The 26,355-nt window shown below is 39.5% G+C and overlaps 1 protein-coding gene across 1 annotated transcript in view; it reads right to left on the minus strand.

Annotated features, from left to right (window-relative positions):
* The window catches only part of LOC102743643 (gamma-aminobutyric acid receptor subunit beta-1-like), a 76,805-nt gene extending 52,872 nt beyond the window's left edge, over positions 1–23,933 (minus strand). The window contains exons 1-3 of the mRNA XM_081812423.1: positions 23,710–23,933; positions 23,453–23,544; positions 22,971–23,038 (exon numbers count right to left, since the gene is read on the minus strand). Coding sequence (XP_081668549.1) covers positions 22,971–23,038; positions 23,453–23,544; positions 23,710–23,789 — 240 coding nt within the window. The 5' untranslated portion in view covers positions 23,790–23,933. The remainder of the gene's footprint in view (positions 1–22,970; positions 23,039–23,452; positions 23,545–23,709) is intronic.
* Between the last annotated feature and the right edge of the window lie 2,422 nt (positions 23,934–26,355).

Here is a 26,355-nt window from a genome sequence, read left to right on the forward strand (position 1 = left end):
GGAATCATGTCCTTTCTTACCAGATTGAAGGCTCAGTCAGAGACACAATGATAGAGACCTAGGTTCCTTAGTTCATTTGTCTCTTCTTTATAATTATCAGCAGTGTAAAAGTAGGACAAAGAACTATATGTTGGACCATGCCTTATGGTCTTATAATTTCTCAGTCTCTCTCCTGCTCTCTCTTTCTCCTTTCCCCCCCATTAATTTCCACCAATATAGAGGTGGTAAAGACTGCATCAGGATGCCAGTTCAAATCCTTTTCTTTCTTTTCAATCCTTCTATGAGTTAATTGAGCACCAACCTTCCTTCCTACTAATTTATACCCAGGCTTGTGTCTTCTAGGGCAATGATCCAAACTAATTTGTCCATTTTTCTATGTGTTCTTCTGGTTTTCCTCCTCAACCATGTTTGACTTAGATGGTAAAAGTGAAGAGAAAAGGATTGCCAAGCATGTCTTCCTTTATATGTGACTAGACACTCCACTCTACCTCACCCATCTCTGACAAGCTAGGGCCTGAGGTGTCCTTGCACAAACCCAGGGGGAAAAGGTGGAAAATATGGTATCTATTAGTCCAAGTATACTCAAGTGTAGCAGAAACACTGATTTTGAAGAAATGTTTTCTAAGCCGAGTTTGAGAATGTGGCTTCTCGAGAGATCATAATGAAAATAATTGATTTTAAATTTTCTTCACCAAAGAAAAAGAAGACAGATTTAAAGACCTCTGAGAGTAAGGTTCTTTCTATGCTTCCACAGCTTTGTTCTTAATCAATTTAAGCTGTTTTTTAATAAGGGAAGGAATTAAGTGGAATAGAAAGGATGCCACCATTGTTCCTCAGACTGGGTTATAGATAGAATAAGAGTTGGAATCCAAATGTATCCATAGAACATAATTGGTGCTATCACATGGAAGATACTTTAATAGGTGTTCATTGATGATTTGAATATCTTGACCTGGGACTCACCAATGCTAGAAATTTCACTAATGAAAACCCATTCATGAACATAAGCCTTTGTATTTTATAAGAGCCAAACGCCCCTAAGTACCCTTACAGAATAAGTCTTTTCAATAGATTGAATATGATCATAAATAGGTGTCATACCCAATCTTGAAGACAGGCATTTTTTCTCCAATAGAAGACTAGGTATTAAAAAAAAATCTGAAAGCACTAGGTGCTCACAGAAGGATGGGAAGGGCCAAGCTTAGATAAGACAAAGTAGGATTGAGAAGACAGTTTTGCTCAAGGGTCTCCTGATCCCTGGCTGGTAACTCTCCTAACACTTGGCAAACAGTGTCTGTTTGGGTGCTAACAATAATGCTCTGCTCTGTCACCATCTCACCTTCCACCCAGCATCTCTGCCTTGGCTATCAGGCACCTGTTTAACTTAAGATCAGCAAAAAAATAAGTCATTCCATTTGGGGAATGTAATTAGCATTCTGAGCAATATTTAGACAAAGTGCTTGCCCATGTAAATGGTGTCTGCTTGGTTACCACTTGAGTGCCTTCTACCCCAAAACAGGTAATTAAAAAGCCCACTACTGAGCTCCTTCAATCTCAACTCAATGGATAACTGCATTAATGGAGAACATTTAATTCCAACCCATAATTAAGTTTGGCAGTCTGAAATTATTTGAGGTTAACCTTTCTTCCCTGAGTATTTTGAAATTCTTCCAAACCATGTCTCTTCTAGATTCTATGCTGCATATGCATCTATAGTACCTTTCTTCCCTCAAACAAATAACTTTGTTAAACACATACAAGAAGTATCAATGTCTCATTTCCCCTGGTGGATGGGAATGTTGGGGTGGAAGATGCATGTTTCTGAAGTTTAGAAACTATATATATATAAGAGATCATCTTACTTACCTCACTGCTCACTTCAAAAATGAGGACTCTAGAAGCCAATGTAACAATTCAGGTCCTACCATTACGAATGAAGTATATTTCTTCTATTACATTTACTGATTTAAAAAAAAAAACTAAACTAAATGACCTCTTTATTATTATATGCAGTATAACCTGTGAAATTAAAAATTTTAGAAACCCCATCCATAAACTAATAAAGATAATAAAACTACTCTTGAAGTGCTTTTTGGACTTCAAACATATTAGGCAATCATTATCTGTTGATCCTCATCACAGTCCTTCAGCCCAATACCCACTGCTACTCATGACGGTGAAGCAGACCACATGGTGCCTAATCACTATAGGAGAAAAGAAGAGAGTCTCAGAGAGTTCAGTTGATTTTCTCAAGATCATTTATAGGCAACAGGACAGGAATAAACAGAAGCTGGTCTTCAGATCCTGGTCAAGTGTTCTTTCCACTGAAGTACACAGATTCTCACTTTCACACCTCACTTTCACATTCTCCTGTCTCCCTTGCCTTTTCTTGAGAGTTTTCAAGACACGGAACTGCCAGTAACTGTTACAGGGCATTGTAACCAGCTCAGTCAGGAGCCGTTTACATGCATGCATGATAGGAAAGAAAAAACTTGGTAAATGAGCGGTAAATGAGAGATCATTTATATCTTCTCAAAATATGGAGAAATGGAAAGATGGAGAAATACATGATGTGAGGTACTGGTACTCAATGAGTGTAGAGTTTAGTAAGAGGAAAGACCAATGCACATGAAGCAATCTGTGTGGATCCTGGAAGACTAAATTCAAAGAGCTTCTCAAGGAAACTCACTCGAGGTCCGCATTTTTAGCTGTGTTCTGATTCTAGGGGTGTGAGGGAGACGCTGCGATGCCCAGCCTGTACCTCACAGCATTTTCAGGATTGAAACACTCATTCCTCCAGCGCCCGGGAGTGGTGGCTGATGTCTCTCAGCTGAGTCCCTCTCCAGGGCTGGAGAATATTCCCATCACAGTCACTCACATCCCCTTTCCAAGGACAGCCCGCGTCATATAGCTGCTGATGTCGGGGGTGGGGCTGGGAGTGTAAAGACCCAGGCCACATGCCTCAGTTTCAGATAATTCTGAAGTGTCATTCTAGTGCCAGATTTCCCCTTGGGGTTAGTCACGCATTTGTAGCAACTGCATCTTGATTCAATTTCACTTCATCATGTGCTATTACAGTCCCAAATTTCCCCTCCTCCTTGCCCAGGGTTGCTGCTCTCCTTCCCCCACAGTGGTTATTCCTGACAGCAATCTCCAATACAGCCTGATAAACAGAAAAGCCCAACCTGCAGTAGGTCCCTTCCTACTCCTCTCTTTTTTCTCATATTTGAATTCTGATTTCCACCGGTTAACTATACCCACTGAGTTCACCCTAGCCTCAGCTGGCTCTCTCTCTCTCTCTCTCTCTCTCTCTCTCTGTCTTCTCTGAGCATCTCAGCTCAGTTCACATATGGAAGTGTTCTGTCTGGTTCTCTCATTTATCTCCTTGCATCTACCTTAGCACTAACATTATGAGTCTTCCTGTCAACATGCCTATCCTCTTACAGACTACACAGTTGTTTTAACCTCAAGCTTGCCAAATAGAGCATGCCTGGCCAGGGGCTTCCACACTCAGGGAAAAGGTAGCACAGCGCAGCTGCCATCTGTTTCCCCAGGCATAGATGGTTTAAATCACACAGTATTTAAGTCCACTGAATGTTCTGGAAGCTAATCCACAAAGGAATACATACATTGACAGGAAGAATCATAATTAAGATAAACTTGGGGAGAAAAATGAGAGAAATGAACAGAACATTAGAAAGCATGGGGTATAAACAGAAAGATCAGCAGAGCCAGCAAGAGGCTAGGGACAGTGCACGTGCCTCTGATGCGTTTAAAGCCCTGGTTCAGATTTCTTGGGCTTCACCACCTCCGGTGCTTAAAAGGCTACAGCATAAACTGTGGGTCTTAAGGCAGACCGGCTATGGTAACTTCATGCTTCTGCATCTGTGTGCAAAACACCTTTAAACTGGAGGTCCATGTGCTTTTAAGTAATTGTGCATGTGTTACAGGGACTGAATTGCCAGAAAGTCCTCTCCCCACACTTTCAGCCATGTCTGAATATGCACATCAGTATTTGCCCATGAGTTTGCAGCCTCCATGGGAAGTCTGGTAGGAAATCAGGGAAGAAAACAATGACCGTGCCTAACTGCCATGCTGTTGTCTTTCTGTGTACCCAATTCAAGTCTTCCCATAATCCTTTCCTACAGTGGCACGGTAGCCTCCATTTTATTTCTGTGAAATGAGAGGGGGCCCAAGTTTATTCAGCACCTACTAGGCACCAGGTTTTCTGCTTCCTATATGGTGGCTTTAATAACATTTTATACATAGCCAGATGTTAGCTAGCATCCTCTGAGACTGAAATCAATTAACCCAAGCCCTTCATCATGTACTATTAAAACTCCAGTGTTTTCCCTGGGATTTTTGTGCTTGTCCAGACATGTCACGGTCACCTTGGGCTCTGATTTCCTGTTTCTTTTGAATTTTTATTATCATTCTGGTCTTAAGTGCCTGGCTGTTCTCTTCCCTAAATTCCAAGCTGACCCAGATAATGGAACTCAGCTCCTCAAAACCATTCCAACAAAGCATTTGTAAAATCACAGACTTTCTTGAAAAAACTAGAGAAGCAATGGTGGTTTACACCACAGCAATGAAAAATAACATAACATCAAATAATAAAATCCCTGTTTTAAAGTCCTTTAGCCACTCTGACACTGGGAATTATTTGCTAAGAATTTTAACGTCTTGTCTAGTTTCACAGCTCTTTTTGTCTCCAGTCTTCCTTTTCACCCAGGTCCTCCATTTCCTATTCTGTCCTCAACTCCTCTTGTATTATAACTCAGAGAATTTTAGTTCTTCTCCCCCTCCTACCTCTAGACATATTTTGTATTCCCAAAAGCTCACTAACATTTCCCCTACACAAAGGGCCAGTTATTCTGGGGCTTGCCCTTTAGCACCACAGAATAACTGGTAGAGCCTTTGAAATCACAATACTCTCTTCCTTTCTTCCTGCTTTTCTCAGCAAGCAGAAGGGGCAACCCAAAGATGTATCTTCCTACTGTGCCTCCCTGCCTGGGAAAGAAGCGGCAGACTCAGTGAGTCTGAATGGCATGTTTTTCCTTGCCCCAACACACAGAACAAGGAAATTAACAGAGACTCACAAAGACAGAGCCAGAACCCAGGGTGGGCCAAATAACAACCCATACGTTTTTCACCATGCTGCTTATCTAGAACAGATGGTGGTCAGATGAGTCTCCATTAATTACTAAATTAAGGAAACACAGGGGAAAAGAGCAGAGAAGGGAAAGAAAGATGGAAGAAAAGAGAGGAATGATCAATGATACTGAAATTGAGTTTGTGATTGAAGTTTTTCTTTCCATTCATGTAGAGTGAGGAGGGAGAAATGTGAGGAGTCAGGAGATGGAACTGAACATTTGTTGTTAATTTGTTTCTCAATGCAAAGGAGGCAATTTGAGGGAAAATAGTCTTTCTCCCAGTGCTGAATGTTTGCTTATAGCAAACCATTTGCAAAGCAGCTGTTCAACAAAAAGGACAGGCAGGTATCTATAAACTCTCCTGAAATAATTCTTTGTTTCCCTGAACCTTTTGTCCTGGCCTTTATTTTCCCCTTTGTATCTGAAATTTCCCCAAAATACCAAAAATAAAAACCTTCTTTGGAACTTCTAGCTGCAATCTTTTGTATATATATATATATATACACACACACACACACACATACATGGGCATGTCTTTTCTAGTAACTCTCCAATAAAATCAGAAGTTAAAGGAATTTAAAAGTTATAAAATAATGTACTGGCCCAATGATGTCAATTATGAAAGTTATTCTGAAATTACATATTTCATACCTCAATAAAATCCCCAATGCATTACAAATTATAACTTTTTTTGAAGCCTACTTTGTGCTGCACCCACCCTCTCACACGAGGAACTTAGCAATATCCTTGAAGCAAAGGTAATAAAGTTCTGACTTGACGTGATCCGTGTGCGCCTGAACCTAGGTGGCACACTGCAATCTGCAGGAAAACACATACCTAGTTAAGCATGTCCTTGCTAAACTCCCCACTGAGACATAAGAGCATATATTATTCTTCAGCTGTGAGGAATGAACAAATACAGCAAGATCTATGTTCGCGAGTAGCAGTACTATGCCTTATTTAGTACCGAAAAACAGTAAACGTGAAAGCCTGTAATGGCTTCAGCAGAATTTAGTGGTCTCTTGAATAGCCTAACTCTGCATTTTTGAAATACAGAAACAACAGTTTATTTCAAGCAAGTTGTTTTTCCCTAAACTGTGTTCCATGACTGTCTTCTACTTTATAAATATACTGTTCTGCAGTAAATACTTTTGGTTTTTATTTCTGTAGAACTAAGCTAAGTGATTGTTATATTTCCATTACCATCATTTAGATTAAGCCAAAAGAAACAGAGGTTTTTACATTTTTTAATATATGTACTTAATTTTTAAAATAAATGTATTTTGAATGTATATTCCTCCATGAGGCAGAAAAATGAAAAATATCTCCTATAAGCTGTGTGGTAATAATAACTTGCTATTTTAACCTCAAGATGCCATCTGCATTTCATAATGTAATTTCCCATTTCTGAAAGGACAGTGATGAAATGATCTGACCTTTACATATTCCTGTTTGATTTCTCTCTCGGTGTCAGTGGGAAAACTAAGAAGAGCTAAATATACCTGAGCCTTTTTTGTCTTCTCTACCCAGAAATGGGTTGTCTAATTAGCTTTCCTACTCTCCCCACCAAGAAACAGTTGGCATGCTTCCCCCCTTCTGCTGTTGACGCCTGCCCCCATTAGAGAATCCTGGAGTGGAGAGCAGTTCTTTCTTTCCACTGGCAGGAAATCTTGTGAATTGAAAAATAACAGATTTTAGATTTTCTGGGTCTTCATCTTGGACTCAAACAAAGAAATCACCCTTGTAAGCAAACCTGACGGGAAAAACGTTGTGTTGCCTGCCTGTCTTATGGCCCATGACAAGCATGCCAATGGAGGGAGAAACAAGAACCTGGGCTCCCACCAAACAACGCTCTCCTCCGGTGAGAGTCATTTTTTTAAGTCTCCAAACATGAGAAGATTAAGAGGTAAGGCCCTGTCCAGGGAAATAGAGTCTCCTACTTATGATGGCTTTTTTGACTTTAAGAGGGTGCAAAAGCGATAGGCATTCCATAGGAACCACACATGGAATCTTGAATGTGGCTGTTTTCCCGCGAGGGAAAGTACTCTCGCGAGGCTGCTCTCGCGAGGCTGGGCTGCAGCTGTGAGGGCAGCCGGGCTCCTAGTCAGCCAGGAGATCCGGAGGGAGCATGGACAACCCCTAAGCTGAGTACCATCCCGTACCCAGACAACCATTCTCTTTCTCACTGTCCGTACAGTACTCAGTAAATTACATGAGATAGGCAACCCTGTTTTTTTTTTTTTTTTTAAGATTTTATTTATTTATTTGACAGAGAGAGACACAGTGAGAGAGGGAACACAAACAGAGGGAGAAGCAGGCTTCCCGCGGAGTGGGGAGCCCGACGCGGGGCTCGATCCCAGGACCCTGGGATCATGACCTGAGCCGAAGGCAGACGCTTAACGACGGAGCCACCCAGGCGCCCCAACCCTGTCTTATAAAATAGGTTTTGCGTTAGATGATTTTGCCCAACTGCAGGCTAATGCGAGAGTTCTGAGACGTGTAAGATACACTATGCTAAGCTACCATGTCCAGTAGTTTAGGGATATTACATACATTTTCGACTTACAATGGGTCTATCGGGAGGTAAATCCATCGTTAAGTCAAGAAAGATCTGTAATCCCGCAGAACTGGAGCAGGAACACCAACTACTCCCATGCTTGTGTTTATTTTGAGGCCTGAAATTGCAAACTTGATCCTTTTGAGTGGGATTCTGCCTGACCCTTCATGTAGAGAAGTAAAAGATCTGTCTTTAATAACACGATTCAGACTAGAGTGAAGTCTAAAACGGAAAGAATTGATGGTTGGATAAAATGAGAAGGGGGGTGTGATATTGTGATTTAGAATAAGAACTATATATTTGGTCTTTGCCCCCACCCCCACCCTATTTTCTGCCACAGAGCTCCTTGGATGGAGTTTGGAGAGCTTCCAGGTTGATGAACACATTGGAGGTGCTGGGACAATGGCATTCCTGGAGAGGACATGGAAGCCCCGCACCTTTTCCTCTTACAATAAACTGGTCATCTACTAAGTAAAATGTTTCTCTGAGTTCTCTCAGCCACTATAGCAAAAAGTACTCAAACTCAAGAAGGTCAAGGAAACCTCTGATTTAATGCCAGTCAGTCAGAAGTACAGAGAACAACCGGGGTTTGCGACTGCAATCTGACGCAGGGGACAGTCTTATAGGACAAAACCCTTAACCTGGAGAACCTGATGGTATCTCTGGGTAGATAGTGTCGGAATTGAGTCGAACTGTAGGACACCAAGCTAGTTCCCAGAGAATTGTTTGTTGTGTGTGTGGGGAATCACCCCCTGCTCCAATATACACACATTGGATTTGGGTCCCAGAACCCAAAAGAGGGGGTTAGAGGTATGGCTCTGAAGTCAAACAGGCCTGAGCTTTAAACACAACTCCACTCCTCCATCACAAATGTCCATGAACCTTCCTATTCCCAGTTTTCTATCCGTGAAAGAGGGCTATTAAATATTCCCATCTCGGGTGGCTCTTGTAAAAACTGATTTCAAATACTTATTCTAATACCCAATACATGGTATGTATTCCTTATATTGTACTAACTTTCTATTCTTAACATTAACGGTTGCCCTTTTTTTTTCTGGACTAAATACTGATGTAATGTATACACAGACTTGAATTGAATGCATTATATTTCAATTTAACTCAACATAATTTTATTCAGCCTGCCCTGTGCAGAAGGCACTTATCAGGCATTATCTTTAAGAAGCTCTCCTTACAGGAAACCCTTGGCATTTGAGGATTTAATATATCCTGCATCTCTTCTTCATTAACCACCCTGAAGGTTAGTGACATGGCAATTTTTCTGAGATATAAGTTTGAGTAGTGTGCACTATAATGTCCATAGTTAGTTGTTCCAGAAAGAGCCACCGAATTAATGACATTCCAGCCAAGGGCCCTGTCTCTGCCTCTGAGTGTGTGGTTGTAATCCTCTTAACTATATATACTATAAAGGTAATAAAAATGTGGGGATTTTTGAAGATCTCACAATGGATTATTTGTAGGTATCAAGTAAAAATCTTACAAGTTCAAATTTCTCAATCGGGAAGGGTCTTAGAAAATGCCCTTTCTTGTGTCACCCTCTTGCCTTTAGACAGAAGAGCCATATAAGCCAACTGGGACAGATATAATTATCTTTTCTTGTTCTGAGGCTTTCTAAGGATGGACACTTCCCAGATACTCTTCATAGCTCCTTCCAGCATCTTCTCACTCATTACAGTCAAGATGTTCTTCCTTATGTCCGATCTAAACTTTGCTTCTTTTTTCAAGTTGAGTTCTCTGAGGCAGCATCAAATCCATTTTCTCTTTCTATTTCCAGTAAGTACCTTACACAGCACTTTAAGTGACACCTTGCATGAAATAGTCCAATGTGATTTAAATAAGTGAATGGATTAAACATTTTCATAACCTAAAGATGTTAATCAAGCTACTCCTTAATCTTTACACAGTGTAACTCTGAGCTAAGTAATGTCAATTGCTAATGCATTTCATTGTAGGACACATTTTGCTATTAATCGTGTTTCCTAATCTTTGAAACCTATGTTTAAATGCCATTAGAAATAATGATGTTTTATGATCTAGCTGATTTAGTGACCTAACTACCACACATAGACCCTGAAGGCAAATCTTTAGATCTGGCATGCAAATCACAGACCTGGGTGCAAATCACAGCTCTATCACTTACTAGTTGTATAACCTTGGGCAAGTTACTTAATTTTTCTATGTCTCAGCTTCCTTACCCGTAAAGTAGAAATAATAATGATACATACTTCATATGGCTGCATTATGGATTAAATGGGTTAATAATTACAAAATATTTAGAATGGTACCTGCTTTGTAGAAGTGTTCAATAAGTATTAATTTTCATTATTAAGATGCAAGAATGATTTTCCAAGCCTTAAACTTCAAATGCTATTAATGAATTTCTCTCTTTCTGAGTACTCTTGGTAACTTATCTCTACATCTTCTTAGTTCTATTTTCCCTGCCTTGAATACCCATTACCTTCCTACCTAGATTATCTCATCTTGAACATCTCAGGTTGCATTTTCTCTGTGATATCCTCAGTTGTGATCTCATCTTCAGGGCCCTTTTTTCAGTGCTACTTGTGGTCATTTATGACCTCGTGAGGACAGTTACCGTTTCTCAACTTACCTTCTCAGTGAGATTCTTGGCTGTTCCGTGAAGGGATAAAGTAAATCCTACAATTTTCAATAGCCTTTGACAATTGTTAGCTCTTATGAAGCTCTTGGTAAGCAAAAGTGAGCTTATATGTGATGTTTTTATTTGATTATCTCAAACTTTAGTGTAAAAACTCTTATTAGGTTATCTCATCCACTGTACCTAATTCTATTGTTGATATTGACAGAAAAGCACTGGTACACAGTAAGTGCCCAATAAAAAAGAAGCATCAGTTTAAAAATAACCAATATTTTCTCAGGCCAGGCAACACACTATCTCAGTTTGCCTTTAATGACCTAAGAAGAACGTATCTTTATCCCCATTTTAAAGATGAAAAAATTCAGGCTTTGAGTGTCATAGAATGATCACAAATCTTGGCTTTCCCAGGAGAATGCTGGTTTATACTTCCTGCCCCAGGTAATATTAATAGTGTTCCCTTTTATTCTCAAAAGTGCATGTTTAGACAATAAATTATATGATTACCCTAGAGTTAATGCCAAGGTAACAGACCCTGTAGGTGGAGGTCCATACTTAAAAGAAGTCAACTCCAGATCCCTAATCCCTAGGCTAAGCCCATGGAAAACCATACATCCTACTTCTTACACATACCAGGGAGTAACACAAAATATGAAATTTAGAGAGGCATGGGAAGATCATACACAGATTGAAACTTTAAGTTTGAGAAGTCTTAGAGTGAGAACGAAGAGAAAGTGGACAAATTTTTTCCAATTCTTTCTCTCAGATCTCACAGAATAGTTTCACAATTAGAAGTACTATAAATTTCAACTGCATGAGGAAAATCCCAATATATAAACAAAAACATTATTACATTTGATAATGCATGATGTGAATTCGTGTTACTCCTGATGTCCTGGTATTAAAGAGTGAGAAATTCATGACAAGCTTTAGAGATAATGGTAAAATAATAAAAATACCAGCACTTAATATTTATATAGTAATTTACAATTTATACATCACATATACATAGCATGTATTTGTATATGATTTATCTCTCTTGATTCTCACAGCTCTCTGAAATAGGTAGAGCAGAAATTATTATTTCTATTTTACAGGGAACTGAGCATCAAAGGGCTTAAGTCATAAGATTTATGCTTGAGAGTATAAATTAGGATACAACATCATCCTGACATTTTAAAGTGATTTAAAATTTTTCAAATATAACTTGACAGAAGCACATTCAAGGGGAATGTACTTCAGGAGAAAAACCAAAATTATATACGCCAGATGGGGAGTGTCTGGACTTAAAAATTTGCCAGTATGCTGCCCACTAGGCACTGATTTTAACTATAAGATTCATTGTCTACAAAGTTACTAAAACTACAAGATATCATCTTATAATGAAAACCGTAAGATGTTATCATCACCTTGCCCATCAGTGTGGATGGTACACCCCCAGAGAATGGAGGGGAGTTTGTTGATTTTACATCTTGGTTACAAAATACCGGGCATTGCTGTCAGATCAAGCAAAATGCATTTTGAGTGCAGAGGATCAGTGTGGACAACACAAATGCTGTCTCAGCACACTTCAGCCACTTTTTCTAGCTGTTTCATATAGGCTCCCAAAGTCAGGAAACTGCTGATTCTGGAAAAAAGTCTGAAATAACTCCTGTTTCCTCTCTCTCTTTGTATCTTTTTCTAATCTTTGTCTCTTAAGCAAACCTGTCTTCTCACTCAACCATTTTCACACTCTGGAATATGTACAGGAAGTAAAAACTAACATTATTGTTGTTTCTCTTGGGGTTATTTGCAATTCAGCAGAATTAAAACTGAGGTTGTCCAGATCAATTGATAGAATTTTAAGCTGGTGCCCCCTACCTACATGCCAACAGAATCCCTATTTTGACTCAAAAACAAACCGCCGCTTAGTGAGACCAAACACTATTGGAAAAGAATAATAGCAATTGCTTTGTCTGAGTCTGGGTTCACCTATCTCTACCCATTTTGCAGAACCAAAGGTGCAAATCCTTTAAAATGTGGAAAAACTCCATGGTGACTATGCAAAAAACATAGTTCATCAAGATATGCTTATGTTCTATGACAGTGATTTTGAATACGGTAGGGCAAGTGTCATGTGATATCTATCCTTGCACAATTGCAGAGCTCCTGGTTATGAAATCCCCTTCCAACTTCATGACAACACAGCTCATAGGGGCATCTCCCAAACTGGTGTTAGCATAGGTGTAGGAGAGATGTACCAATAACCCACCAAGGCCTGAATATGATTTTTCAGTTTTGTCAATACCTTCTGCCCTCCAAATCTTTCAACCTGTCTTCCTCCTCTAATTTCTAACTTCAAAACTTCTAAAAATCAGTTCTCATCACATTAAGCCAAAAGTTTTCAATTACATTGAATTCATAAATGGAATATATTCAGTTATGTTCCAATTAAGCTTTCTAGTGAATTTTCTCTGTCTCAACTCAGCAGTCAGTTTGAACTGGGACTTTGTTCTCTCAGTTGTTTCTTTAGGGTGTGCTGAAGCGTGCGCACACGTGTGTGTGTGTGTGTGTGTGTGTGTGTGTTTGAGGGTGGGCAGAGAGGTGGTGATATCATTGGAAAGAATCTTTTATCAACATTTAAGTTGTGGTAGTTGATTTAACATATTTAGTGGTTATGATAAATTGTGTGGATCTAGAAGTTTCAGACAAAAGTTGACATTTGAAAAGAAACTTATGTAGCAGCAAGGACACAATTATGGCAAAAATGACTAGATAGGTAGCTGGTAGATTATAAACACATATATTAAACATATATATATTTCTGGATTAGACATATTTTTGACTTTATATTTTCAAATTTAATAAAGTTATTTGGTTATCTTTTAAAACCTAATTTATCTAGTTCAAGACCTCTCCACTTTGGCTGAGGAACCCCTTTTCATATGTTACCTGTTAAATTTGATTTTCCTTCTTTTTAAATGCCATTCACTTTATAGTCATCAATCAAATTTTTCTTTAACAATTTCTTAAGTGTTTCCAGAAATATTGATAGTCCAGTGCCAGTATGGAAATGACATTTTGAAAAATGAAAATCAGTTATTTTTTAAAGCTGATGAAAAGTTACGTGGGTGCATACATGTGTGTGTGTGTGTGTGTGCATGCATGTTGATATTTGTCATGAAATAATTTTGTGTCTGTGAAACGGGCTGTGCCATGTGATAAACTTGTTTCTATAGAAACGGCTCCTGATTCATGATCAACATAAAACAAAATTAGAGATGAAGGCATAAGGTAGCCCTGGCAGAGAAACTATTAATTTCTGAATTAATAAATTTAAGTGCCATTATTACTAACACTTCTTTATGACCAGAAAAATTATTTTAAAATCCTAATAAGTGTTATTAAGTTCCTATAATATACTAGGAGCTACATAGAGAGCATAAAGAATATAATCCTGAACTTCCTGGAGCTTACATAGTACAGGCAGAAAAGACAAGGTCAATAAAAACCTTATATGGACTAAAAGATGATCATTATGTTATATTGGGTCTTTTGCCTTTTTGGAGCCTTGATTTGTTTACATGCCCTATATACTCTTTCTCCAGCATAATTCTCTCTATTGTGGCTACAGAAAAGGCTCCATAGAAGAAAGATGACTTCCTGTGGGTTTTAAAGGAGATCTAGATGCATTTGTGTGGGAGAGGGATTGCAAGTGGTAGGAGGGAGAAATGATGGCCTCTGACATGAGAAATATTCTAGGCACAGGTAGGATTTCAACTAAATGTCATTGAAATGTCTCTATGGAAACCACAAAGCTGTTCCTCTTGACTAGAGAATTGTATATCATTCCCTTGAAAATAATAGATCAGAAGAAAAGAAAAAAAGAAAAAAAAAATATCCCCATGAGTCACAGAGGGTTAGAGTAGGCAAGGAACCTGAGCTTTCAACAAATCTATTCCCCCGCTTTCAGGAAGGATCCCAAATAACCCTCTCATTCAAGCAGGATTCATTTCTAGCAACTTCCCTGATTAATCCATTCAGCAACAAGAGCAAGGCACCTAGCCTCTAACTTTCCTGTTGTGTCTGAAGCACCTTAACCCATACTCTTTTTCAGTGGAGGGAGGGATGGAATAGCTGATTGCTGTTAGCTACCTACGAACCCCCTTCTATTTGAGTCTAATTCTCTAGCTGTGTCTCTGCCTTCTTTCTCTACACTAAATAGTACAATATATGAATACAACTTTGCTTAAATAGCTATCCTCTTTCCAGAAGAACATTTGTGAGGGACAGAGCTCTGTTGAATTCTTGTTTAAAATCATCCCCACCCAGCCGTTCAGATGTTTCAGTTCTTCAGCAAAGCTCCTGGGGGTCACTTTTTAATTTCCTGGCAGCTAAACATTTCTCAGGGCATGCTGCCGGCCTCACTTGTGCTCTGTTATACCCAGTCTCATGTCATCACCGAATACACTTTTTGCAAGAACTCACAGTGCTTTCACATGACTTCACATGGAAACACAATGTTCCAGAAGGACTCTGAATCATTTTAGGGAGTGGTAGAGGAGAGAGCAGATGCTGTGTAAGTGAGTTCTCCACACATCTTTTTTTCCCACCTATTTGGTTTTATAAAGGCAACTAAAACAGTACAAAGATCACTTCCCTGGGGGAATTTGAGAAGTATGTTCTACATCCTATCAGGGTCTAGGTCCTCCCAGAGAAAGAACAATATTGCTGGGGGTTAAAATTGACTGTGCTCTATTCTGTCTTTGGCCAGCACCCATTCTCCGCATCTCTACCCGGCTCATTTCAGCCACCACATTTATGTATACACACCCGGGATTTCTCCCTATAGAATTTGCTTTATATGTGAACAGAATTAGAAGACTCACCAAAGAATTAGTCTTTTCCAGGATAGTTCCAATCTTCAATATTCTCCCTCCAAGGTCCTCATAAGTCCCTTATAATAACATGCTCTGACATTTTTTTTTAATTCTGAAAACATATCCACTTCAGTGATGAACAAGATGGTTGCGGCTTCTTTTCCTGTGTTCCACCCGTGGGCAGATGGTGCCACATGTGCCTATCACTCAACATGGAACTTTGTAGGACATCCTAGGATCATTTCCTCTCCAAGCTCCATCATTTAACCAGTTATAAAATCCCTCTGATTTGCCTCTTTTTGATTATCTTTTCTTCTTTTTTACTTTACATTCCTAAGGCCACTCTTCTTCTACTTTAGGTATTTATTGTCTCTCATCTGGACTTTGAAACACCCTCTTAGCTTCTTAACTAGGAATACTGCCCCCAATTTTAGCCTTCTCTGCTTCATCTTTCACATAACTTCCAGAATGATCTATCTGAAATGCAAAACATAGCACCTGTTAAAACCTTTAGCAGGTTTTCTGTATTTCAGGATTAGTATTCATTTCCTGAGCATACATATTCCAGCATCATTTCTTTCTGTGTGTGTTTGTGTCTTTTTAAAGCAAAAGTATAAAACATGTATAAGATTTTTGATAAATCAAGCAACTCAAAAGGGCATGTGAAGTACAGTAAGTATCCCTTCAGGTCATACCCCTAGTCCTAGTTCTACTTCCAAGGGACAACCATTCATTTCTTGTGTATTCTTCCAGAAATGGTCAGTGCATATACAAATATATATATTTTATATATATATATATATATAGACAGCCTTCTTTTTACACAAGTGAGTTCAATAACACTGTCCTACACCTTGCTTTTAGTATTGTCTTATATCGTGACAATCTGCCCTGTGTTTTTTAAGTTCTCATAAGAGTGAATCACCTTTGGTTCCTGGAACACTCCATGTTATTTTCAGGCACACCTGCCAATGCTTATGCCCTTCTTTTTGCTTGGGAGTTTCTTCTTTTCATTTGCAGCCTATACATGGTACGAACTACTATTCCTCTTTAAGAATCATCTCAAGGATTAACCCTTCACCATGCCTTAGAAACCACTCTTCCGGGCTCCCATAGAATCCTGGACATACCTGTCTCTATCATAGTACCTTTAGCTAGTTAAAAGTGACTTTATGTGTACATTGTCTTGTATACTGTAAAATATCTGAAGGTATGTAGCATAGCTTAGTCATATTTCCTTCCCTAGTGCCAATTTCAAAGCATGATTAAAAACAAGAATTGTTCTGTAAGTATGTGTTGAACCAAAATACCCCCAAAACAGGATAAATATAAATGTTTCCAAATCTTCCAAAGGGGAAAAAATCTTCATTCCAGCAAATAAGATTTTAAATAATTTTTTTGAAAAGGCTATAAACTCTACAAGGACAAAGACCAGTAGAATAGTTAAATGAATGCTCTTGGGAAAATGCCCTTTAATCTTAAATATACAATATGATGACAAGTTTTACTGGGATTGAAAGAGGGGGAATATGTTAGGTACTTAATGGAGGGGTAGCAGAAAAAAAACTATTAGCAGAAAAACAATGAGGACTAATAAAGATTCTAAAATGAGGTAACTGGGCTCACAAAAGAAAACCCACACCTCTTTCATTCTTGTGGTCAGCCTTTTCTCCAAATCATAACCACTGAGAGGAATTAATTGTAAACCCTTTCTTGAACATCTCTGTTCAGTGCTGAGTAATAGGTTGTTATATGCCACAGACTATTAACTTCCTTCAATGGATAGTCAAGGGGTTTCATGAAATATACAATCTGCTGAAAACAAGCATTCTAAAATACAGAAACCTGGTCCTGGTATTACAAAAAAAATAGGATTCAGTACTCTGAAAAAGTTCGTGGAGAAACTCTGTACTAACATTTAATCACCTATAAGCATATATCCATTTATCTTCCTATTATCCTCAAGTATGGTAATGTCATTTGCATTATTAAAACTCAAGTCAGTTGGAAACACTTACTACCATTGTTTTTCTTTTGAAATGTTTTACCTTCCTTGGTAATCACAAGATTTCATTCAAGTGTGTTTTGAGGGTGCTACCAAGACTTTGGGGGCCTGCCAAAACAAAAAGCATCAAACACTTACAGAATTGATACCAAGTAATGTCCAGCTGAGATGAACACCTTAGCTTTAAGGTGCTCCCAGACCACTTGATGGAAAGATTTTAAATGGGTTGGGTAAATCCTTTGGGATACCCAGATCCTGGAAAGTAATGGTTTCCTACTGTTCCACATTAAGTGTTGAAGAATTTATTAGTTTGACAGTTGTGGAGAAATGATCCCAGTATAAATACAGTGGATAGAATCAGATAGAAATATTTCCAATTTGGTATTGGTTCCAATGTTCAATGTAATATAAATGAGGGATGAGTCAACTCTCATTTTGAAGACCATTGATCCAACGTATCTTATTGCTGTCTGGGAATGTATTTAGAAAAAAATGGATGATAATGCCATGACCCATTAAAATGGTGATTCAAGGGGCGCCTGGGTGGCTCAGTCGTTAAGCGTCTGCCTTCGGCTCAGGTCATGATCCCAGGTCCTGGGATCGAGTCCCGCATCGGGCTCCCTGCTCGGCGGGAAGCCTGCTTCTCCCTCTCCCACTCCCCCTGCTTGTGTTCCCTCTCTCGCTGTGTACCTCTCTGTCAAATAAATAGATAAAATCTTTAAAAAAAAAATAAAATGGTGATTCAAGAGGCCCTGGATCACACACAATCATTGCTGCATTGTTCCTAGGAGACCACCATAGTTTGCACTCAGTAGGAATTTAATAAATGCTTGCTGACTGACCTATCTAATAGGAGAATAAAATAGAATAAGATGGACACTAACAGGAGGACAAGATGGAGTGGAAGAATCTTGATTTTGGCAGAGTCCAAAATCTTTAAAGATTTGAGTTTATATCGTAGAATATTTGAACTGAAAAGAGGTTTAGCAATAGTGTCATTTATCTTCATTTTACAGAGGAGAAACTTGAGGCCCAGAGAACTCAAATGACTCACTCAAGATCCCAAAGCTAAATACTGGGAATATTTTTTTACTTGTCTGGCAGATGGGAGCCAGACCCTGGAGTCAGGTTGCTTGGTTTCAAATTATGGCTGCCATTTATTAGCTCTGTAACTTCTGAGCATGCTATTTAATCTAACCTTAGTTTCTCCATCTATAATGCAGAATAATAATCTGATATCCTTAAATCTAGGATTAAATGAGCTAGTGTATAAAACACTTGATAAACATACCTCATACATAGGATTTGTTCAATAAATGTTACTATTTATTTTCATTGTATTATACATTTTAATATCCAGTCTGGCCTTGTAATCCCAAGAACATGGGCTTTCAAATGTGAACTCAAACTTTAAAAAAAATCTGGATAGGCTTGCTTTGTTGTGGCTTAGGGTACAAATGGTGTAATATTGTAACCCAGTACCTAAAAGTGAGACCTGGTTGATTACTCATATAAGAAAAAATATATATTTATATCTTTATTTAACTGCAGATATCTGTTCCTGCCTTTAAATGATACTGACCTATTTGCTCTATTTGCAAAGGAATTTTATTATAACCTCAGAGAATTTCCTGACATCAACAAGAGTATGTTTAGGCTATTTTACAAAGCTATTGCAAGATCCTCAGTGGGGGGAAAACAGTTTGCAATGTTCTCTATTCTGAAGCAGGAAAGTCATTGGTGTTCTGTAAAGCAGCAGGATAGTATTGTCGGAGCGACTGTGCTTGGAAATATTTTCATAGCCATCTTTTCAGGTTGGTTGACTCATAAGTATTGACTCAGTTAGGAGGACTGCTTATTAGTGAAGTCAAGCCTCATCATCCAGGCTCTTGCCTTTGTCCTGTTGCTTATCATCAATTATTAAACTAATGTTCCCTTTGAGCATAGCTACCTGTTTATCTAGAAATTAACTTAAAACTTAATTTGGAGCCTTGAAATAATAACATTCTTAGAGAAATTTAAGAGACAAAAAGTTCATTTCTTCATAATGCAAAATCTTAGAATAATGTACTACAACCTGGCTGCTCAGAGTGCTGTCAGTTGGAAACACTTAGTAACTGGCATCACTCAGGAGATGCAGAAGATCCTGTGTTTTGGGGCTCCTGGGTGGCTCAGTTGGTTAAGTGACTGCCTTCGGCTCAGGTCATGATCCTGGAGTCCCTGGATCGAGTCCCTGGATCGAGTCCCGCATCGGGCTCCCTGCCCGGCAGGGAGTCTGCTTCTCCCTCTGACCCTCCCCCCTCTCATGTGCTCTCTCTCATTCTCTCTCTCAAATAAATAAATAAAATCTTTAAAAAAAAAAAAAAAAGAAGACACAACTAGTTGTTGGAATCTGAAATGCAAGAATTCAGCCACTTGTTTGCAGGTAGTTAATACCATGCTTCCCCAGTCTTCTGCTCAAAGAGAAGACCTGCTTACTACTATCTGTGTTTTACTCAGTTTATATTAACAGATGTTAGTGGTTACTTTCAGGTAATTTATGGGGGCTGTTGTCTTCTTTTTGCCCCAGCTGCCTTCTGTTCAGCTTTTGTCTAGAGAGAGAGACAGTAGATAATTAGCTTGGCAGGAACTAAGGGAAGGTTTGAAGGGCTTAATATAGCAATAAATGGAAATCACGGTAGCTTTTTAAAGATAACTGTTGAGAAAATAACAGGATATAATCACTATCACCTGCATAATATATCCCATAATGCCAGAGGAAAAATCCTTCCTAATTTAATCAATAATATTAATTCCTGAAAAGAAATGCCTTGCTCCTAAGTATAGTTTTTTCTGCATCAGAATTATTCCTCAGAGGAATATTGCTCAGAATTCACTGCTCAGAATCAACAATTCTTGATTATATAGGTTCTTGACTATAAAAGCTCTCTTTCATTTTCTTAATTTGGGAAAAACATTCTATATCCTGAAGAACATGAATCAGAAAATACTCGATGTTATGTGATGTTATGTTAGTCTTTAAAACAGATATGCTATAAACCAATGTGGAATTATATTTTACTTAGGGTAGCATAAGAAAAGAACAAAAATTAACAGAGCCTAGTTCTCAAACCCATTAATGTAATATACAATTATCATGACATTTTTCCCAGCCATAGAATGGGTGGGTAATAATGGTAATGAATAAAAATATAAAAATGAACAGTGTTTTAGTAGTGGATTTTAGTAGGAATTTTCTTTAGAATTATTTTTTATTATATTCCTTGCCCATTCTTATTTTTTTCAATTTTGGTAAAAATTTCCTCTTAAATAACCTCAAAATTTACTGCCTATCAGGGTACTGAAACATGCTTAATATAAAAATCAATGAGTCTTATTTCCCATTGATATTTCAGCCCTATTTATATTATCTAAAATTCAAAGCATATTGTAGACAATGCTCTTAACTAGGGCTAACTACTGAGGTTGTGTTATAGCCCTCGATCTTGAAATTCCTCTTTGTTTCCCTTTTTCTTGGACTTATTTCCAATCTATTTATCTCAATGCTTTGTCATAGGTGAGAAAGATAAAACAGACCTTGGATCTCATTGGTAACTCTTATTAAAACAAGGAACAGTAAGTAAATCAAGGTTTATTATTTTTCACTGTTTAGTGGTTCTATTTTCCCATCATGTTTCTAACACCACTGTGGAAAGGTAATTGGTATTTTAGTACAATACATTTTTCAAAGGCTTATCTGTTGGGGGAATATTTTTTAAAAATCAAGCGCATATATCCATGGTGCAGTAAGTAAACAGGCTGTATTATTCCATCATTCGGAGCCCTTTCCAGTGGTACTGCAATTAAATTCAATCCTTTTTGTCTGGGCTATGTATGAATTCAGTTCAACAACTGGTTGCACAGAGCTTTTTTGTTGTTATGGTGGTTGTTTTGGTTAATAGCAACTTCCCTATTCAATTCGGTTTCTCATTGTAACTCAGAAGTTGTTTGTAAATATAGTCAACAGAATTATGCATTTTTAAAAATTCTGAAAAGCATCGTACCCTATACAGAAAATGGACACTGGCAAACCACTGTTTGACTTTTGAGCTGTCTGAATCTTCTCCCATTTTATAAATGATCTTTGTGGGTACTTACAAGGTGCCATAATAAATGACTGAAAAGGAAAATATTATCATCATTTATCTATATGATACAGACTACTTTTTAATTCATTATCTAATTTGTCCAGTTGCAATGACATGGAGGAGGTATTATTTGTGTATGTGCACATGTTGTTACATTCCCCAGTGTTTGTAAGTAGTGGGTTTCGGGTTGCTTTGTGGTAGTGAGATGTATATGAACAGAATATTATAAATAAGTCAGTCTGTTGAAAATCCTTCTCAAGTCAGAAAATATTCACTGTACATTCATTTTTTTAAAAAAATTATTTTTCTTTTCCCAATACAACCATCAGTGACATTATTTTAAATAAGCTACTTAAAGCAAGGAAAGTTACAGCTATAAAATATATAAATTTAATCGACTTTTTCTTCTAATCCTATTCAATAGATTATAAACATATTTATTTTTTTCCCTGACATAACCGAAAAAAAGAAAGAATTCTTAAACCTTAGCGGGTTAAAATAAAACGGCACACTAGTAAGGAACTGAAATGAAATGACAATTCAGTAACCTTTACAGCTATAGAGTGACAAAATCCCAGACGGTTTTAGTCTTTAAATTATTCGGGCTGTCTAAATTTCTGCTGCCACAATATTTTTTTTCGCAAATGGAACAAAAATGGCATTTTGCTCACGTAGATCTAGCTGTTCTCTGGGTGGTTGGTTCTAGAAAAGCAACAGGCTTTTCCCCTGCCTTACAAGAAGCAACAGTTAGAAACTCTAACAACTAGAAAACTGCTACCCCACAGTGGTTGGAAACAGCCAATAGAGAAGATGACAGCTGCTGTGTAACAGCTTCAGAAAGGGAGAAGGAAAAAAGGAAATAAAAGAATGTTAACCTTTTGAAAGGATTGCCTTAGGTTACTACCGCACCCCACCCCCTCCGCCGTCCCTTTACTTATCAGGCTTTTCTGCCATGCTTAGGTTTCTAGGGTAAAGCAAAGCAATAACTCCGACCCATTCTATTTCAACTTAAATTTGCAAGCGCTAGAAGACAAATTCATCAACTCCCACATGGGAACAATACAAGCCTCCCCAGAAGCGGACTTGAGCACTTCCGTATTAGCCAGCATGAACTGTTGTCTCAGCCTGTTGCTCCCGCCACAAGGTGTGTTAGAGCCTGGAAAGAAGGAGGGCACGCTCTGAAACCGTGTCTGTGTGCTTGGGCGCCTGGTGGCGGGACCTGGGCTGGCTCTCGGGTTCAGCGACCACTCCGGGTTAGGCGGCTACGGACCACGGTCCGGGGACCCTAGTGCAGGCCGCCCGGCCGCCGGCAGATGGTGCCCTCCGCATCGGAACACCAAAGGAAACCCTGCTAAAGTATCGCTCAGACTCCGCCCCACCCGATCCTCCGGCGCCACAGTCACCGTCCTTCCCCAAATAGTGCCGAGCACGTTTCCTCTGGAACACTGCAGTAGCCTGTGTGTGTGTTGAAAATACAAACCAGGGGCAACAGGGGCGGGGTGTGTTAGTGTGGGGAACACTCGGAATGGGACTCCCGGGGCCGGGGCGAAGTGACCGCCAATGAAACGCAGAGGGCGAGGGGACCCGTCCATTTCACATCTGCGTAAGCCCGGCCGCGGGCCCGTCGGGAGGCCACTCACCATGTTCACTTCGGAGACCATGTCTATGCTGGCGACATCGATCCGCATCCCTACGTCCACAGGGGGCCCTGCGGGAAGGTGGGACACATTATGGACATATCCTTAGAGTGGCGACAGGATGGGGAGAGCCAGGGGGCTTCCCTGCGCTTACTACATTTTGAATGGGCTCCCTCCATCCCCCACTCCCCCTTGCAAGGGACAGCCTAGGAAAACAGGTGTGGGCACACGCGTGATGCAGTGACTATGCAGAGGGTGTGTCGGGCGGGGGGAAGGTCGGCTCTGCCTGGGGTTTCATCCACCTGCGACTGAGGGTCCGGTGTGTGTGTGTGTGTGTGTGTGTGTGTGTGTGTCCAGGGCGTAGGGCGTAGCGCACACTTGCGGAAATGACATGCTTTTTTTTTTTTTTTTTTGACATTTATCTTTGACAGGAAAGGAGACCTAGATATGTATGGGTTACAGGTTGAAAAAAGATGAAGCATTACCTCCAAAGTCCGGCCGCAAGCGAATGTCATATCCTTTGAGCAATCTGTCCACTGTCTCTTTCACGTATGACATGTTGCTGGGCTCATTGGCGCTGAGGGGAAGAAGTAGGGACCGTATTCAAAATGAACACAAACTGCGAGCAGACATAAATATAGACAAGCACACCTTACCCCCAAATAACAAGCTACATGATCCAGCAAGCATGTAAAAAGAAAAACACCAAGAAAAAAAGAGACGTTCAACAACTGCAGCTCACCTGTGTGCACAACAGACCATGGCAATCATCACAGGGAAAGAGAGAAGCCCCAAACTCTCTCGATTTTGTACTGTCCACATTACTAACTCTGATTAAAGAATTGTCTTTCCTGCGAAGATTCAAGGAATGCAACTTAGTCGGCGGCAGGGCAGTAATTCCCGAAAGGACCTGCGCATGCGCAGAGGGTGCTCACTACCAAAAGACACCTTGTGCCTTGCAAACAATATTCCTAGTGGAACAGGCAACAGATTTCATTCCCTTTAAAGTTCCTGTTTGTAGTGTTCCACGTCCTCCGAGTAGTCGGAGATATCCTGCTCTTTCCTTGCTCGGGATCCTGTATGCATTTGCATACTGAGATTTCTTTGGGCGTTAGAGGTTGCTATGTTCATTTCCTCTCTGTCCTCAACCTTTTTTTTTTACTCAACTCCCAGGGATCTGGCTAAGGCTGCCTGTGATTGGCATCCTTCGTTGGCAGTCACGGTGGTCCTAGAACTGAGAGTGTGGAGGCGGGGCGGTTCTCTGGTCTCCAGGGTGTGCCTGTGTTCGTGTGAGGGGGGGACGGGGTGGGGGGTAGTGAATGGAGAAGGAGAGCCAGAGAAGAAGGGAAGGGGCAGAGGACATTCAGCACGTATTTGAGGACTCCAAGAATCAGGTCCCCTTAGGAAGCATCCTAGGACATCTGCCTTAGTGTAGTCCTTCTCTGTAGGAGGGGGAGGAAGAGAGGCGAGCCAACTTTTTCACTCGCTCCCCCACTTTTCTTCCCTCCCCCTCTCTTGTCTCTCCAGGCACGAGATTTAAGGGAAACAAGCGATGAGGCAGCATCTCTGGGCAGGCAACCCTTTTTCTAGTGCCATCTGCCGCAAGTCCCACTTTTTTCTAGGTTCTTGTAAGGAAAACCTCTTTCTTAAAATTGCCCATGTATTAACTCGCATTAGTAGCCCGGAGCAGACCCGTGAAACACCCAGAGGGTCTTATCTCTGTTCGCAAATAGGTTGGGGTTCTGTAGGAGCAGGAGTTGTTTAAATTATATTAAATTCAATCAGTGCAATTCAGTAAATGTCATTGAGCACATGTTAGGCGGGAGGCTCTGGCTAGGAGTTTGTTCATTTGTTTAATGATATATATTAAATATTTACTATGTTCTAAATGTTCTGGAACTTAGAGACGATTTAAAGAGGGTTCCCGACATAGAGAAATTCACAGGCTCCCCGTCAGGAAGACGGACACAAATATAAGGAAGTTCAGTATGCTCTAGATAGTTTATATAGTGACCGGAAGCCTGTTAATACTACAAAGAGAGGTAGATAATGGTGTCCAGACAAGGAGAAAGCTTTCTGTAAGAGCGGGGAGGGCAGAGTATGCCAGAAGGAGGGAACAGCCTGTGCCAAGTCTTGGAGACTTGAAAGGCTATGGTCTACTCGGATAGCTGAACCCAGAAATAGCTGATCCGAATATAAAAGGGGAGAGGTAGGGATAGTGGTGATGAGGGTGCCAAGAGAAGCTGAGGCCAGACCATAGGGAAAGTTACATCCTTTACTATGCCAATTTACGCTTCTAGAAATCACTGGAAGTTTTAAGTAGGGATAGTCAGGGTCAGATGGCAGTTTCAGACACAATGTTCTGGTAGAATTATCATGATCAGAATAATTAGAGTTTATCACTTGCTGACTATTTGCTGGTTATCGTGCACATTATATAGAAAATCTTATTTAAGCCTTCATAATAATCAAAATGTGGTAGACATTATTATTATTATTCTCTTTTTATAGATAGTGATACTGAGAACAAATCAGGGTAATGTAACTGGTTCAATATCAAACAGCTAATAAGTCATGGAATGGACATTCCAACCCAGAATCCATGGACCTGACTACTCTATGCTATGAAGTATGGACCCCAAAAGGAGAAACCACAGACAGGGAAAACAATGAAAAGGGAGAAGGGTTATTACAATGCCCCAGGCAAAAGGAACTGAAGTCAGATAGTGTTTAGCATGGAGAGGAGGTGATAGACCAGTGCAAGTTTTCAGAAGTATAATGGAGACATCAAATAGCTGGAAAGGTCAGCACGTGAAGACTTTTGGAAGGTAACCAAAGAATTTGTACAAACATTTACACATGTGTAGATCTTGACATTCTACATATATTAACTTTATTTTCTCATTTGAGCCTCATAACAACCTTAAACACTGAGGCTATTTTTTTCTGGGGACAATGATAACTCTTAATCAGGTTTCTTAATTTTCTGAAAAGTGTGTCAAGTCTACCTCTTTTTATTAATTCATATGGATTTGCTTTTAATGAGTAAAAGAAAAGATTTACTTATGCTTCACGTCCTTGCTGAAGCATAGAACCTCTCTATGTGGCACAACTCTGCAAACGTTGCATTGTAGAAAACAAAATTTGCGGAAGTTTACTTCCTTCATTTGTTCATTCATTTATTTCTCAAATACTTATTGAACATTTGGTAGGTGACAGCCACTATGCTAAAACCTGGTGACCCAACAATGAAAAAGATAGCATACAGAGTCCCTTTCCACATGAAATTTGTCAACTGACCCATCTTTGGGAGGTTGCAAATAGTAGCCTTGCTAGCCAGATTCAATTCATAAAAGAAGTATTTAGTTAGGTATTCACTGCTTGTTCA

The sequence above is a fragment of the Leptonychotes weddellii genome, chromosome 2 (assembly GCF_054177405.1).
Source record: "Leptonychotes weddellii isolate Sample4059 chromosome 2, ASM5417740v2, whole genome shotgun sequence".
Classification (NCBI taxonomy): domain Eukaryota; kingdom Metazoa; phylum Chordata; class Mammalia; order Carnivora; family Phocidae; genus Leptonychotes; species Leptonychotes weddellii.